Raw genomic sequence first — 18551 nt, 5'->3', positions numbered from 1 at the left:
TTGTGCTCCAGACAAAGGGTCCATTCAGGCCAGAGACCACTGGCAAAACTCCTGGAACCCCAGCAAGCCAGGCTGACATTGCTACTAGGAGAGCAGCATAATATATGCAAGACTACTGGGGGTACACCGTGTGATCTCAATAGAACTGTGTGACAAGGGCAGTGTGATATGTACAAGACTGCTAAGGATGACAGTGTTATAAGTACAGGACTGATATAAATTTCTGTCCAGCACTTTGGTTTCATTTCTCAAAATGGTCACTGGCTGACTCTGCAGAATTATGCTTAATTGTCCTACAGACTGAATGAATGGATGGATTATGAATACCACACTACAGTCCATACACGTGGTTTTGTTTTATTGTTCTGTTCATTCGGACCTACAGCCTGTACAATCAGAACTGCAGGAAGTGGTTCCTTTTTCATCTGGAAGATTATATTTTGAGACTGATTATTTGTGCTGTGACAGAGTTGCAGGAGGGCTGCATTACTCATGGTCATTGCTTTCAATGGCTCTCAAAGATTGAGCTACTTTCCAATCTCATCATGGTGCATTCCAGAGTATTGCCATCATAAGAAACCTAATCATCAGAGGTACCTGGTAGTTACAGCAGAAAAAGCAGGGCCCCAATTAAAAACTTTGGGCCCTGTACAAGTAATTTACATAGGACCCGCAATGAACACAAGTGTGCAGTACCAAATTTTTGTGTGTGCAAATTGAACAGCTGATGATACTCTATAATAAGTAGTTCATAAATAAAGTTAATGTGTTAGTTAATATAAAGAGTTAATTAATGTGCTAATTAGCGGTTATCTGGGTCAGTGGATTTTGCTGTAAATTTCAATCCTACACTTCTTCCTGCTCTTGCTCTGCACTGCCATTACTTGATGCATAAAATACATAAACTGCGTAAGTTTAAGGGCCCAGTGATCTTGCTGTGGGGCCCAATAAATAGTCAGTATTAGTTCTTTGAAAGTATCGGACGTTTTTGCATAAGTTACATAAATTGTGTAAGTGTAGGGGCCAAATGATATTGCTATGGGGCTCAATAACCAGTCATTCCACTGCTGAAAAGTTCATGTAGGAGATGCTCATATAATTCAGTAAATGAATCCCAATATAAACAGCTGATGTTACACTATAACATAATTAATATAAATACATAAAATAATATGCCAATAAGTCAGCAAGTCAATTGGGAAGGGGGCAGTGGAATTTACCTTGAGTTTTTTAATTCATTGGTGGTCAGTGGAGTTGGCCTCTGCCAAGTTTCTTTGCCTTGTCTTTACCTTGATACACAAGGTAAGTAAGTTTCTAGGCAGTTTTTACGGAAGTTACACAAATTGTGTACGCTTTGACGGAACTTCATACGTAATAAACAATTTTAATAACTTTGGCAACACTGCCAGGCCCACCATCAGAAGATTATTTCACCGAGCACTGCACAACAGTACCCCTCTCCCCCTGACGGTGGCTCTGAAAGAGAGGATGATAATGGGATGGGAAAGAGGAGAGCAGTTAAGGGGTCTTTTTTTAAAAATTCCTGGCGCACCTCTGCTAATTCAAACTACCGTATTTCTACCTCCCACACACACAATACTTTCTTAAAGATGATTCAAAATGCAGTGACGCAAAGATTTTTGCGTGGCACAATACTCATCACTTGCCTCTGTAAGAACAGTAATCCCTAACCAGTGGCTTGTGAGCAACATAGTGCTCGCTAACCCTAGATGTCTCTCCAGGGGGTCTTAAAGCAGGTGCTTGTTTTTTAATTTTTGGCTTGAAGGCAATTTTTAGTTGCATAAAAACCAGGTGTACTGCCAAACAGAGCCTCCTGTATGCTGCCAGTCCTCATAGGGGCTACCAAATAACCAATCACAGTTCTTATCTAGCAACCCCCAGAAACATCCATACATAAAACGCTGCTATCCACTGGCACTGATGGACTTACCAAACTGCCCTCCCTCAGCATTCAGAGTTCCCAAGAAGTCCAACAGATATTACACATCGCCATGTCCAGACTGGGAGTCAAAATAGGCCCTGGCATTTCAAGTACACAAGAGGTCCAAACAGCCCTCTACCAGCCCAATAAATATTAACTGTCTATAACATCTTACAGCAGCTCCTCTGGCATTTGCCAGAACCCATAGATTGCCAGTCCCAGCCTACACATCACTCATATATAATTCCTGTATATATCACCTTGCCCTTTAACAGCAGCCTTGAACATACATATCACACACTATGCTTCAACTGCTTACCTGTTGTACAGGTAAACAACATTTTACTAAAGATCACAATACTTGTCCCCCATGTGCACCCAGCATATTTCTCATCTCCCTCCATTAAATCCAAGTACTAGGGGTGTAGGGAAAAAAAAATAATTAGACCCAGCAATTGCTCCAGGACCTGGGATATTAAGTACCCCATCCTCCAAAGGCGCACTTGCTGATTTTTATAAACCAGCAGAATTCTACATTTGCATTCCTTGTTCTCTTTAAAGGAGTGGCAACAACAGCATCTTTTCCAAGCTGTCACGTGGTATCATGACTGGGAGGCGCTTATCGCTGATAGGAGCCTGACAATTCCTACGTGACATCACGGTCACATGGCTATGACATCACGACTTCCTTAGAGTCGCTTCATCCCACCATCTCTTATACTCAGAAAGGAGGACGGGGCCCTAAGAGGAGCAACATGTCTGGGTACATGAAGCAGCAGAGCCGTGCCCGGGACTTCAACAGCATTATTCAGACCTGCAGCGGCAATGTGCAGAGGATCACAAATAACAGTCAGTATCCCCAGTTTTTCTACAGAGCACCGGTCCTATTCCTGTATATATATCCGTGATCGCAGCGAGCTGCACACACCCGCAGTATATAGATGGGGGTACTGGTGGAGATTTGAAGGACGAATTGTTAGCCATTGGCAATGGGAACTTTTGGACAACAGAGATTAACATGTTATATGGGCCCCTTGTATTATGTGTAATTCCCAGGTGCTACACACCCACTGATGTACAGGAAGGGCGGCTATACTGACACAGCTGGAAATAGAGAAAATTATTTATATAGCATTGCATATATGGAGACTGGACAGTTGGCAAATGACAAAAATCAACTAATGTTTCCTTGTGTTGGTTGGTGGGTGGGTGTACAGTACAGCAGCTATCAGCTGGCATGTTCATTGGCAGAGGGGCACAGAGAAGCAGGGGTGACAGGCAGGAAGGGAGCTAAGTGCAGTGGGAAGTCATTTCCTACTGGAGATTCCTGATTGGGTTACTGTTACCAAGAAGTTACTACTGTTAGGCTTGTCACCTGGTTGGGCTCTTGCTGTGGTTAAACTACACATTACAATATTATCCTAAAGGCAGCATTTGTAGAAATGTAGTTCAGCAACCAGTGAAATCAGGCTGAGCAGTTTTACCCTCGCTTACTGAATTTGTGTTGAGTGGGTTACATTCCTGCCTTACTCCATGGGGGTTTTTTGTTCCCCCCTAACTGCCTGATCACTGCTTTGCAAGCTCAGAGAAAATTTTGGGCGTGGGCACAAGCAGGATTCACCAGGTCAGGCAGGGGCCATGAAATTGTAATATTTCCTTCCTCCCAGCATGACAGCAGGATAGGAGTTCATAATGTGTGATTTATCATGTTGAATGAATGAGACTTGGCAGGAAATATGTATTTTCTTGTATATCATTATGTATTAGATTCACAGTATTGACTTCTGCCAATCATTACATACCCCCAGAAGTAAGTAAATAAATAAATATGGAGTCTTGGTACTACTGGCCTCTGTTCTTCAAGTCTATGTGTAGTTTCATTCTTAAACAAGTGTTCAGCTCTTAATTAAAGGATGCCATGGAATAGTAGTAAATACGTCATAAGAGCAATTTGTCACTCCCTCTATTTGGACTAGACATAAGACATTTACTATCCAAACATACCCATTCCTTAACCATCTTAAAGGGGCATCTTTAACAAAATTACACTTTGCCTGTTGGTCATGTTAGGTTTAGTAAAGTAAAGGAATTTGGGGGGAAAATACCTTACATTTTTACTTGTTAAAAATCCTATGTTTCCGCTTCCATTTGAAAGTGAAATCACATGATTAATGTCCTTAGTCTAAGAAGGCAGCAGTCAGTCCTGTCTTGCTTTATAGCTGAGAATCTAGTTATCTTTATAACAGAACATTCATTGTACTGTGATTCAAGCAGGCTTGGACTGACATGGTATTTTTTTTTAAAAAGGTTTTTTTGAGATGATAGTATCTTAATTATATTCAGTATTTTTAATGAGAAGTGGTAAATGTGCACTCCATGTGAGAGCCTCTAATTAAAAGTGGATATAGCAAGGACGTAATTCATGTAATGAGATTTTTTGTTCATTGTTCACTATGCTGCTGTTTTTCTTTTTGTAATTATAGACTAGCACAGTGCAGTGTTTACAGGAAAATTGCTGCTGTCCTACAAATGACTGTTATTGTATGTTTTGGAATGGCCCAGTTATTCTGCACTGATAACAGCACACTGCTGAGATCTGATAACTGTGTTTTCAGCTTCTCGGTATGCTGTCAAGGTGTGTTGTTGTGTCATACTGATATAAGGTGCACTGTTGTCATGAAGTGCGGTACAGGTTGAAGTTACATAGTCTTTTTCAGATAGGTAATGTTTTATTGGGCATGTTCAGCAAATATAATTTATACAGAGACTTTACAGGTTTTCACAGGAATTTGTTGGTGAAAAAGGTTCCTTCCATAACCTAAAGCTTTAACACTGAAGCCTGGCATCCCCCTACCCCCTTTACTTACCTGTGGCACTTGTCTAGTCAAGGTTGATTTAAACAGTACTTCCAGCCTTGTCGGGTCAGTACCACACCCAAAGCCCAACATCTTCAAAACAGCAGCCATTTCTAAAAAAGAAGTTGAAGTCTGGTACAGGTAAATAAAGAAGGTGCAATATTTTAGTTGTAACTCATTAGAGATGGCCTAGAAAAGGAATATCAATAATAAATATAAATTTCTATTAAAAAAAAAAAAAAACACAGGTACAGGTATGCGACCTATTATCCAGAATGCTAGGGACCTGAGATTTTATGGATAAGGGATCTTTCTGTAATTTGGATCTCCATAGCTTAAGTCTACTAAAAGATTATTTAAAAATTAACCTCAATAAGCTTGTTTTGCTACCAATAAGGATTAATTTTATCTTAGTTGGAATCAAGTTCAAGTAACTGTTCTGTTATTACAGAGAAAAAGGACATTTAAAAAAAATATTAGAATTATAGGCTTATAATGGAGTCAGTGGGAGTCGGAACTTCCTGGATAAGGGGTTTCCTGATAACAGATCCCATACCTGTACAGGTTTGGGATCAGTTATCTGGAAGACTTCAGACCTGGGGTTTTCCGGATAAGAAGTCTTCCCATGATACTGATCTCAGTACCTTTTTTAAATTTGTTAAAAGGAAAAAAATAATCTGCTACCAACATGGATTTTACTAATTTAGTTACCATGCAAGTACAAGGTACTGTTTTCTTATTACAGGCAGTATGGCCACTTATGACCCACCCCCATTCTGGTCGAATCATTGGAATACACAAGTACAGGTGATTTTCACAAAGACCACCCTTGAAAATATGCACAAGGATTTCAGATGAGAATCCCATTATAATCGCCAGTAATAGCTTTTCCATATGTATTATGGGGCTATAATATGAGTCTATTTTTACACTCTTTAAAGTGAAGATAAGTATGCTGGTTACAATTTCTGCCAACTCCTCCTTGCAAAAATTTTCCAGATCTTTCAAATTTCAAGGGCATCTATTGTGCACAGCCCTCTTCAGGTCACCCCCAGATTTTCATTCAGATTAAGGTCTAAGCTCTGGCTGGGCCATTCTGGAAAATGTATCTTTCTTTGGTGAATCCATTGCTTTGTTGATTTAGATGTATGCTTTGGGTAATTGTCATACTGAAAGGTAAAGTGTAGGGAACAACCAGTACTTGCCAAGAAATCCAGCAGCTCCTTTAATGTTGTTGAAGGCCTCCCTGACCAGTTTTCTCCTTGTCTTCTCATCAATCCTGATCTTTGTATAGTCACTGTTGAGCTATATTTTCTCCTCTCGTTGATGACTTCACCATGCTCCATGGAATTTTTAATGATTTGGATAATTTTTGTACCTCTGTCCCCATTGATACCTTTCAATGATGAGATCTTTCAAGTTTTGAAAGTTTTTTGTGGACCATGGCTTTTGGAGTATGAGACCAGGAAACCTTATCTGAGCTCTATCAGAGCCACTTTAATTGATGTCAGGTATATACTAAGTACTGTTTGAGATGAGACTGAATGTGATTAGTTGATTCTGAATGCAGCCACATCCTTGATCATTAAAGGGTGTGCACATTAATACAGCCAGGTTTTTGTATGGTTTTCCTTTCACTAAAATGTTTGATTTGTTTTCAGCTTCTTTGTATAGATGGTAATTTTGCACTAAATGTGGAATAATTTCTCACAGGATTTATGTTTCTTTTTTTAATTAAACAAAAACCTGCCATTTTGCAGGGGTGTTTTGGCTTATATCCAGTGTATGTAATGTGTGAAACACTTGCAAGGTGCTTTTCAGCTATATAGTTTGTGTGTTTGCCTAGTTTATCTTCTTTTAGCGGAACTGATAATAATGTAATGGTAAAGGGCTGTAACTGTATACAACGCATATAATATGCTGCTAATATTTCTTTTAGAGATGCTTATTAAGCCAGTTGGAAAACCTGTAGATTGTATAATTGTGCATAAGTTGCTGCCTCAATACATTTCTTAATTTGTAGCAGTTACAGTTTGTTTAAAGATCTAGTAGCTCTAATAAGTGAAAATAATTCATATTCATTCTTGTCTGAAAATTCACTTTTGCATTTTTAGGGAAGAATTCAACTTTTAGATGATGACCACTGACTACAATGGGTGCCAGCAGACTTTTTGAGTGTGTTTTAAAATGTAGTGGGCGAAGAATGAGAAAATCACTGTGTACCATGGCAGCATTAAGTAATTTAATACTTATGTTGAATTTGTCAACACAGTCAACTCAAATAAGCATTGCTAAACATGGAGAATAGTTGTTAATTTACAGAGAATTGGACTGTCCTGAAAGTTTGTTTTACTCTCTTACAGCTGCCCAGATCCGGACCCTATTAAATCAGCTGGGGACAAGCCAGGATTCCACCAAGCTGCAGCAAAACTTGTAAGTGTTTCTTAACACTAGCAGTGAATAATTTTAAAACAGGAAGTGTAGTCAAATATGAGAGTTTTCTCCTTATGAGTGTATAGGTAGAGCAGGGGTCCCCAACCTTTCTTACTCGTGAGCCACAGTCAAATGTAAAAAGACTTGGAGAGCAACACAAGCACCATAAAAGTTCATGGAGGTGCCAAATAAGGGCTAAGATTGGCTATTAGACAGCCTCTATGCACACTATCAGCTTACAGGGGGCTTTATTTGGTAGTAAATCTTGTTTTTATTCAACCAAAACTTGCCACAAAGTCAGGAATTCCAAAATAACTACCTGGTTTGGGGGCACTGAGAGCAACATCCAAGGGTTTGGGGAGCAACATGTTGCCCCTGAGCCACTGGTTGGGGATCACTGAGCTAGAGGATATGCTAGAGGAAATCATAATAGCATTGATGTGGCAAAAATAGCACAGATGCTATGAGTTGGTAAAGTTCACTTAATAGTAAAGGAGTGAAACTTTTTTTTTATACCACATTGACCCCTTCAGAGACCTCCGTCTCAAATTGTGCTATACTGCTTCACTCATTCATACCTCCTGATAGATAGAGTAGATTGTTGTGGTTGGCAGCCACTAATTCTAGCTCTCTGGCAACCAGGAGCATATGTAGTTGCCAAACTGATCCTGGATTCAACTGCAACTGTGGTTCTGGCTTCTGGTTGGCCAGGAAGACAGGGAGAGGAAGTAAAGCAGCCACAGATGGTGTCCACCAACCCTGCTGTGCTACTGTGCCTTTTATTATGAGGTAGCAGCAATATTGGGGTGTGTGGGTGGCATGGTTCTGAACGGTTTTTGTTTTGCTGTTCCCAGCAAGATCCACTTGTGTAGCAAGGTTTAAAGATTGGTTATGGTTATGTTTTGAAATTTGTTTTAGATCAATTTATTAACCCATCACACTGAACAGTAGTAGTTGCCTTTTTAAATTTCCACTTTTAGGCCTAGATTAAAAAAAGACAGGGAGATTATATACTGTTACAAAGTGCAGAGAGAAACATTACTGTTTTCATCTCTGTGAAGCATGTGACTTCCACAAGATCAGCCTCTGTTATTATCAGCGAGGGGATAAAGGGTACATTTCACTGAAAGTCCATTGTTCGAAAGCAGTTTAGAGAGATAATCAAATCTAGCTAATTCCAGACTACATTTTAAAAGGAAACAGCCAAATACTTTTTATGATAAATGTTAGTATATTTTATTATCATCAGTTTGCTTTGCTTTAAAAAGTGAATAACCACAAATTATCCTTACTTTAAAAGGTTTTACGTCAATGCTGCAAAAATATTGGCAGCCTCTTGTTTTTCATTTGTTTTCTACTTCATTTTAACTGCTATCTATTCTACTCCATTCTGCTTGCTTTCTCACATATATCTTTTCTAGTCTTTATCGCTTGTTTTGCTAAATTAAGTTTCTGCCTTTTCATTCTGTGTTACCCTCCCTAGGCAGCAGATTCAACATTCCACTAATGTCTTGGCCAAGGAGACCAACACATATTTGAAGGACCTTGCATCTGTCCCCACGCCACTGTCCCCTGCAGAGCAGGTAAAGACCATAAAATGCTACAAAGAAACGAAAATATAATATTGTGCATGTTTTCCTCCCACCAAGAGTTGATTGGTATAGCTATAAACAATTACCCAGACTTAAGGTGGCCATGCATGTGGCGATCTGTGATCTTTCGTGCAACCATCCGTCGCAAGAAAGATCGTCAGATCCGCCACTAACCTTCAGGGCTGAAACAGGCAGATAAGGAGGTAGAAACAATAGGATTTCTACCTCCTTCTGACGATTCAACGCTGAAGGCAGATTTTGGTCAGGCGCCCTCTATGGCTTGAATGGCTGCCCCCGTGGCTACACAGCAGCTTATTATATAAATTATAGTAGTGTTACTGTAGCAAACACACCAGTTGTACCAGTGCAGGGCAACAATGCATTATATTTGTATTACTTTAAAGCTCTTTCATTTTTTGGTGTTACTGTTCCTTTAAACAAATTTAGTTTTCAGATATAACATTGGGCATCTTAAATTGCTTACTTGCTCTAGAATCACATGGTGAGACCAGAAATTCCTTCTACAAATATCTTACCTGTTATCTGGCAAGGTGCACAAATGTCGCTGAAAAAAAAAAAAAACTAGTGTATGACCACCTTTAATCTGTAGTAGATCTTTTATTTGTAGATACATACACCAAACCTTGTGATCATAACTAAAATCCTTTTCACCACAACAGTTTTTTTCAGTCTGTTAAATGATCCCTTTTTTAAAGAAAATTGCTTTGTCCATTACTAATCCTTACCACCAAAAATATTTTGATCTCTTGGTTTCCTCCACCTTTATGGTTAATTGCATTTCAGTCCTATATACCAAAGTGGATGTTTATTATGATTCCTGTCCTCCTCCATAAGTCTGAGAGTACTTCCTGAATTTCTTATCCTCCATATGCCTACCATATCCTTTCACCTGAAAAAGCATCCTACTGGAGCGTTATATGAAATAAATTCATTTTTCTATCGCAAAGCATTCATTCCATACAGCGCAGATCACTATTGTTTCCTTTTCTCCTTTTAAGCGCCAGCAGAAACTTCAAAAGGAACGTCTTATGAATGATTTTTCAGCCGCACTTAATCACTTCCAAGCTATCCAGAGACAAGTGTCTACTAAGGAAAAGGAAACAGTAGCCCGGGCCAGGGCAGGCTCCCGCCTCTCGGTAAGGCTCTTAATACCCTTAGCCATTTGTTAGGTATGTCTGGTTTACCAGTTTATTCATGTATTTAAATACTTTGGGTATTTAAACTCAGGAACTAATGTAAATTTTATTACTTAAATAAATTTACTTAATTAAAAGACACTTTGAATTTTTTACTAGGCTGATGAGAGGCAGAAGGAGGAGCAGCTAGTGTCTTTTGACAAGTAAGTTGATAGCTTTGCTTTTTGAAATTTACTGTTCTCCATGATTGTTTTCTTCAATAAATATATTAAAAATTAATTTAATGGCAGTTCATCTTCAGGGATTTAGAGAGAAATGTACTCTGTTAAAAAGCAGGCTTTATTTTTTTACATGTAGATAAATATGTGGTCATAGCACGTTCAGTGCACTGAGTATGGTTTTATAAATATTAATGCAAAAGGAACACCCACCCATATTTAATAAAAGCACACAGCTTGTGCTGGTGCAACCAAGACTTGGATACATAACTCACCCCCTTAGATTGTGTGTGACCAACCTGACATAACTAAACAGTCACCTATATAGCGACAACTGCAATGCCTAGTGATAGCATCCTTGCTGGTATTGACATGAACTCGACTTGATACCATTCCAATGTCAGTATATCAAACACTGTTTTGTATTTTATTGTTCTGTGATGTTGTAAAATTAATAAAAATTTACCTTTAAAAAAAACAAAACAAAACACACAGCTTGTGAAGTAACCCAAAGCAACCAAGATATGTGATTTTAAGTAGGTGGCCAGTTAATGGTACCTACTGATTGGTAGCTATAGGCTAGACCTCTTGCAAACTTTGCACCCTTTATCACATTTCTCTCATCATTGGCACACCGTTGGTGCACATTTCAAACTTTGATTGGCTCACTTTACCTTCAGGCATTCCTGAAAAATAACTGGCTCCCAGGGCAGTGAGCATGTACAGTTCTCCCTGTCACTTGGAAAGTGGATGGCTCTGCCTTTGATGTGTGCAGGAAGAGTGCCTCACTCATGGGAGCTTCTAGGGCTGTTACATGCAGATAAATTCTGAGCTGTGGTATTTGTTAATGCAGTTCTTTGGAGGTACCAATTGATAGTGTTTCAGGGGAGCAAGTGTGTCATTCTCCTTTAAAAGAACTAAAAGCTCAAGGAATAAATGGGCTAATAATGCTGGGCTTTATCAGCCTAAGGCATCCACAGACCATTTGTGGGAATCTATCTTTCTATAGATGCCCAATAAGGTCCCTATCTTGTCTTCTTTTCTGCTGATTCACAGAACATCTTGGGATACTGTAAGGTACCTAAGTTTAGGGAATGATTTGCTAAGCCCCCTCCTATGCAGTATTTGTACAAGGGAAAATTCACAATACAAGTTCATTTAAGTAATCAATTCAGATTTACATTATATAACCGCATAGAAACCAGTTAATAATCAGCCCTGTAGCATCAGCTTCTATGAGAGATGTAACCTTACATTCACTAATGTTTTGATGACTTCCAGCAACCCCTAAGCTCAGTTTTTCAATTTCCTCAAGCAGCCCAATGCATGCTAAGCATGTGGCATGTGCTTCAGCTTAGAAAAGAAACTTTTGTAATATTTTGGTAATTTATACTCTCATACTGCTGTTTAGCAATGAAGACTGGAATCAGCTGCAAAGCCAGGATGAGGAATTTGCAGTTACAGAGGAAGATCTAGAGCTTATAAAGGAAAGAGAGAGCGCCATCCAGAAACTAGAGGTAAGACAGTTTTATATTTTGTTATTTATTTGTGCTTATATTTTACATAATTCACATTGAGCCAGAAAAGAAATGCTAGAGCAGCAAGGTGAGCAAAATTGTGCACCTTAATGCAATGAGCACTTTTATCTGGGGTCTTGCCATTCTCTCCAGCACTAGGTGCAGTGCTGGTGAAAGCAAATCAGTCCTTTTCTTACAACCTTCTGATGACATTGCAACATGCAAAGTGAGATAAATATGGCAGCTTGCACCTGTTTTTATATTGCACCCTGCCCAACTGTCTGTAAATTAGCCCCTATATCCCTCTTTTCAGCTTAAGCTTAATGAAAGAGGCTTGTGCTCAACATACCTTTTGTCTATTGTTTAAATTAAAAAATATTGGTTTCTGTTATTTCTGGAAGTTAACAAGACAATTAATCCAGTTTTACCTTAGCACTTCCTGCAACTTCCTGGTCCAAAATAGCAGCTGAAAAGCTGATAAAACTAATTACCAGTCTGCTGAGAAGCCCCTGATAATGAGTTGCCTAAAGACACTGCTTAGTGTGTAGTGTCCCTTTTTAACTTTTAACCAGAGAAGTAGGACAGCCGCACTGATTGTCTATGCTTTTTACTACAGTTTTGGATATGTACATTTCAAGGAAAAGTATGTGTTTTCTGCCTAGTTACAGAGAGTTACTCATGTGAAACTGAAAACATCTGAAGGGATTCATTAACGCTTCCTCCGTCTATTACACAGGCAGATATTCTTGATGTCAACCAAATATTTAAAGATTTAGCAGTAATGATTCATGACCAAGGAGAAATGATAGGTAAAGTGTTTTTTTTTTTCATTTTGATTATGAAGTTTGTGGGTGACAAGCATATATTTTACTGAACAATGTTATCACTGTGAAATAAAATGTATAGACTGAACCTTTTAATAAATGTGAAATTGTAATCACAAAATTGCTACATTTCTATCAACTAAAATATTTTGTCACAAACTAAGGTCAGATTTGAAATACGATATAAACCCAAAAATGAATATTTTGCCTAATAAAAGACATTAAAATTCTAAGCAACATTTATTCATTACCAGTTTTCAGTTCAGTTTAAAGTTATTTGAAATAGAACTGCTATTAAAGCAGTATCTTTCCATTTTCTGCCAATGTTGGGTGGGGGTACTTACCTTTTGAAGCAATGTAGTAGAGGCCTGTGATTACCAGACCTGTGAAGAAGTTCTTTTTACATAGTGCTGACACATTTTGACCAGTCGACAGCAAATTTCTTCAACGTTTATGCACGGAAGTGTCAGGAGAAGATCGGGTTGTTTCAAATATTGTAAAGCATTGCTTCATTGCAAAATGAATGAATATGAATGTAGATCTGTTAGGTGTTTATTTTTAGTAATTTCATGAGTTAATTGGCCCAGAGTATGACAGAATCACCTCAGAGGGCACTGAAATATCCAGAAGCATTGTGCTTAGTACAAAGAAATGTACTGTATATACTGTACATGGGTGGTATAGGTTTATGCCACGTCTGGATGAACTATGAGGAAACCTAATGGAGATGTCTTTTTGCAGCCCTGTTTGACAGGACAACCCAATGATGTGCACCAGAAATTTATAAAAAAAAAAAAAAAAAAAATTCTTCTGGTTTATTGCATTGGAATTATAATTCAAAAAATGGATGTTTAAGTTTGGGGCCAGGCAGCAGAGTGATTGGCAGTTTAGACAAGGCTGACATTTCTGAGGCTTTAAATCTTTTGTTGTGGAAAAAGGCAAAAAAGAAAAAAAAAATCCATTGTAGATATGTGTGTATGTGACATTTCTTTTTTTATATCTAAAGGTTTGCTAGCCTGTATTAGAACCTTTTGTGCTTTCTCCTAGATGTACATATTTACATTGGTTTTTAAATTAGACTTGTAATAATTATATTCATTTGTTCCAAAACTCTCATAATGATATGGCTTCTTCTCATTTGCAGATAGTATAGAAGCCAATGTGGAAAGCGCGGAAGTTCATGTGGAGAGAGGAACAGAGCAACTACAGAGGGCAGCATATTACCAGGTAATATGTTTTCATTTATTTATTTATTTATTTATTTTTTTAAATATAGGATAGGATGTGTGTTTTATGACTTATTTCATCCTCATAATTATATATAATATAATAAAATTATTCTTTCTCACACAGTGAGAAATCTATTCTTTCTCTCACAGTAATGTGGGGGACACAAACAGTGGAGTTATAGCTTGCACCTGTAGGAGGCAGATCATTAGGGAAAAAAATGCCTACCTCTTCTTAAATAGATTGTGTGGAATTAAAATACACCAATTTTAAAAGCAATAGGTGACCAGCTAGTCTACCAATTCATGCACATTAAAATATAATTCATTAAAAAGTTCCAGAATTCCTCAGCAAGAAATTGAGCCTTCAAACAATTCCTGAAAATCAATAAGCAGCCGCAGTTGTTCAGTGCCAGTGCACTCAGCAGCCACAGTCATTCAAAATATCACTGCAAACAGCAGCTACAGTTTGTTTAAAAGTGCCAATGCAGCCAAGTAACTGTGAGTTACAGTTCATCAACCGCTAATAACTTTTAACAATTAATAGAGGTAGAACATTTGATGACAAATGGGCACTCTGTCAATTTAACACAGTTTCACAGGGAATTTAATCTGTGTAATTTGTATATAAGAGAACTTTCCAAATAAATATAACATGTAATCCGAAGCTACTTAGGGGCATCCTCCTCCTTAAAAATAAGTATGGAAAGATCTTACCAAACTGCTCACTCGCTTCACCCCTTATTGCCGCAGCCACATAAGCTGTGTCTGGCTGTGCCTCCCAATATTCTGTGCTGCTCACGTTCCACTTGTCCTTTGAGGTTCCTGCATGGAAAACTTTAGAGACTTTGAAAATGAAGCACCATGCATGCTTTCGCAACGGTGATTTACTTTGTTGCCAGCAGAGAGGTATTTTGGGAAGATTAGTAGCTGAAATGTAACCACAGGCAACTAATATCCCCATGTGCCTTTGTCATAAGGGGCCTAAAAATAGATTATTCTAACCTGCCCTCACCTTTATGGTAAGGGTAAGGTGAATGTTCTCAGACAACCTTATCTTTAATAAGGTTGCATAGTCCTGGTAACATTAATTGCAAATAAATCTACAAAATCTTTTGAGACTCTTGCTTGCTTTACCTTAAAGGACAAGGAAAGGTTAATATAAATTAAAAGTACATCTAAAGGCATTCTTTTTAAGTACTTGCTGCATATCTAAATTCCCAGATCCCTGCTTGCTTCTCTGAGATATGGTGCTGGCAGCCTACAGCAGTGTGAAGACTACAGTGACATCACTGAAATCTCTCTGTCCAGCGGCACCCTTCCTATTCTCTGAGCATGTGTGTAACTTGATCCCGTCTCCTGTTCTGAGCTACACATGCCCACCAGCCAATCAGAAGCGGATCTGGCAGAGGGGAGGGGGGGAGGGAATGAAACACATGTGCAGTATGAAGCAAGGAGGGAAAGGAAGGGATAATACCTTTTTAGAGATGGCTGCTTGTTCTAGAAAATGTGAAGTAAGTGTGACTGAGTAAATATTTGATTAGGTGAGCCAAAAGTGTGGCATTTTTACTAAACAATAGGAGGACTATTGGGCAGTATGCTTTTTAAATTTTGACTTGCATTCTCCTTTAATGAACCCATTTAACCTACTTCTTACTTCCATTTCTTTGTAGAAAAAATCCCGGAAGAAGATCTGCATTTTAGTATTGGCTCTTGCTATCGCAGCTGTGATCCTGGGTCTCATCATATATTTCTCTGTGAAATCCTGAGGCCTCTCCTAGCACCCCTTCTTCTGAACATGTTATTTTCCTCATGAAATCTGCCGTGCGTACAATTTCCTCCAACCATAACTGAAAAAGAGAGACAGGATTTTTTTTAAATAATGGTGCAAAAAAGTGCTATTGATACCAGAAGGCGCTGCTGTGAGACAATCCTGAACATGACATTGTAGCCTGCCATACCTAAGGCTAAAATAAGCACCCCTATGCAGCTGAGGATATGACAGTTTAGTGGAAACGCTAACCTTTTTTTTCCCTTTTATCTTAGTGCTGTCATTTAGTGACTATTTTGCCACGTGGCCAGGACTTTTTTATTCCATTTACAAATCACATTTTTCCAGTTGGCCTTCATTTTAGCACACTAATCTTGCTCACAAGAGTTTGATAAGCTATATGCTGGCAACATTTTGAACTCCTTGTAGATAACATTTTAGAATAGGATTTATTTATCACTGGTTAACACAGTTCTCCCCACCTTGACACTCTGGGAGTATAAATTCTTCTCAGACTGGCATTGCACAAACCTGTATATATATTAAAAAAAAAAAAAAAAAAAAAAGCTACAATGGTTTCACTAACTAAGTTTATTTATGTTTAGAAGGGAGAATATTGCTAATGTGTTAGTCTTGGTAACAACACTGTCTTCTCATTGGGGACTCATTATGCACAGCCTTTTTGGTTTTGTGGTGTGTGTGTATATACACAAGTATATATAAATAATTGTGTAATTTTATGTATATAACTATACACCCAGTAATCATCTCATGATAAATGTTACTGACTCTCCCCTTTTAGCATTGTAGTAATATAATTTCATGGATATAATATGTTGATAGGAGGCAAAATAATAATAATAAAAATGTAAAACCCCAAAGAGTATTTTGTAACATCTTCATTCTGTTAATTGTATTTGAATTTTGGTTTAATGTCAAAGAGAGAGATATCCTTAACTTTGGTGAATCTGGTTCTATTTGTGTCTGGTGAGGGAACCAAAACGTCCAGCAACAATAATAGTCTTGGTGCACAATTACAGTGGAATCCCCACTGGTACAACATGGAGAGGGACCTGAGGGTGCATTCCAATGGACACTTTTTTTTTAGGCACAAGGGTGCTGTGCCTATTGAGACAGGATGCAAAGACAACCCTGGATCTGTCTGGTCAGGAGGTTGCAGTTGCTCTAGGGCAGTGATCCCCAACCAGTGGCTCTTGAGCAACATGTTGCACACCAACCCCTTTGATTTTGCTCTCAGTCGCACTTAACTATTATCAATATATATATATATATTACTGCAACTGTATAAACTATAGCGAACAAGGGAAAGTTGTGCTCACCATTAAAGTTTTAACCATTAGGCAGGGGTGCATTGAGGCTGTGACCACAAAATCCATACAGACAGCAACAAGATGTTCTCTATACTCACCCATTATCAATACATTTTGGACATTAAGACATTCTGTGGCCAACTACATAAAAGTCATCCCCGGCCTAATGGTTAAAAATGTAGTAGTGAGCACAACTTTCCATTGTTTGCTCAAAGTAAATGCCCATTTTTACATTTCTGGCTTGTAGGAAAGTTTTGGAAGCAAAAAGACATAAGAACAGCCTCCTGCAGGCTAGCAGTCTAACATGGGGCTATCGAATTAAGCCAACCGCAGTCCTTAATTGGCATTGCCATGTTTGTGTAGCTCACCAAAACTTTTCACTCTGAGTGTGGCTCACAAGTAAAAAAGGTTGGGGATCCCTGTTCTAGTTCTAGTCTAGTTTTAAGTTTTAGTAGTTTTTACAACTGACTGCACCCAAATATGCTCCTTGCATTTCGTTATAGTTACACTCAGCATCATTCAGTCCTGTGGTACCCTGTGGCATTTATGTAGCCGTTAATAAATTGTATAACCTAAAAGATACCTTCTCCTCCCACAGAAACAATAGCACACTGGGTGACTTTAAGGGATCTGAGGTTTACAACAGGTAAGTATATTTTCTCCCCACTGGACCTAACTCCCTTCCCTCCTACTGCACTACCTTCAGGGTTTGTTGGGGCATTAAGAAGACCGGTCCTAGCCGTAGCTACAGCTGGAAGTTCAGTCCATAGCAGAGAAAGGACCCAAAATGGTGCTGGGTGAGAGACTACTCCAGCACCAGGTTTTTCAGTAGCGCACCGCTTCCTCGCCTTCCAGCCTATTCTGTTGGGGAACCTCCTCAATAGCAGTTACATTTTTAGCCTGTGCCAAATGCTGCAAGGATTTACCCATGGGGCATAAGGACCCCCTTTGTGCATTCTGCAAGTCACTGGATCAGGGCCTGGAGCTCCCAGGATCTGCTTCCCCCCCCCACCCCCAGGTGAACCAAACTCCCCTGGAGGAACCCTCGGTTCCCCTTAGGGAGATCCCCACTATTCACAAGCCAACCACGGCCTATCTCTGAGTGGGAATCTCAGCTGGCCATGGGTATACCAAAGCTTACTCTCTCGTCCGAGACGGTGTTATCTAGACTTGACAATCCAAAGGCTAAATCAACCAAGTGTAGAGCTCCTTCCCTGTCCGAAGAGGAAAGCAAGAGACATTCCAGAAATCCTTCTGCTCTTCTGCTGGAATCCAGCCTCTCTGAGGGTGAACTGTGCCCTAGTTCAAATGTAGATGATGATGACTCACCCAAATACTCTTCAGAGGCCAATGATTCTCTTATTGTGTTGGTCCTGGAAACACTTAACCTTCAGACCAGACTTGTGATTTTGAATTCCTCCAGGACCCTTTTCAAATGACTCAGTAAATCCTCACCTATGTTTCCTTCCTGTTTGATCAGCTCATTTAACAGGAGTAGGACAAACCAGAAAGACATTTTCAAGCTAACCATCACTTCTCAAAGCTGTATCCATTCTCTCCTGAACTCACTGAAACATTGTCTTTTCCAAATTCAGTAGATGTTCCTATGGATAAAAAGCTTGAAAACGTACTTCTTCCTTGTTCATGGAATCTGATGTTTTGCTTTGCCCTATTTTGGCCACGCC

General features: G+C 38.9%; 1 protein-coding gene across 1 annotated transcript; it reads left to right on the top strand.

Annotated features, from left to right (window-relative positions):
* Positions 1–2676: 2676 nt before the first annotated feature.
* On the top strand, positions 2677–16416 carry stx12 (syntaxin 12). Its single transcript, NM_213718.1, is given in 9 exon segments — positions 2677–2791; positions 7161–7230; positions 8714–8813; positions 9842–9979; positions 10139–10182; positions 11609–11714; positions 12451–12523; positions 13683–13765; positions 15438–16416. Coding segments are annotated over 9 exon segments (804 nt in total). The 5' UTR covers positions 2677–2697; the 3' UTR covers positions 15534–16416.
* Positions 16417–18551: the final 2135 nt, after the last annotated feature.

This window comes from Xenopus tropicalis, chromosome 2, assembly GCF_000004195.4.
Source record: "Xenopus tropicalis strain Nigerian chromosome 2, UCB_Xtro_10.0, whole genome shotgun sequence".
NCBI classification, from domain to species: domain Eukaryota; kingdom Metazoa; phylum Chordata; class Amphibia; order Anura; family Pipidae; genus Xenopus; species Xenopus tropicalis.
The sequence above is the reverse complement of the archived record's forward strand: the minus strand, read 5'-3'. Positions and strand labels throughout refer to the sequence as shown.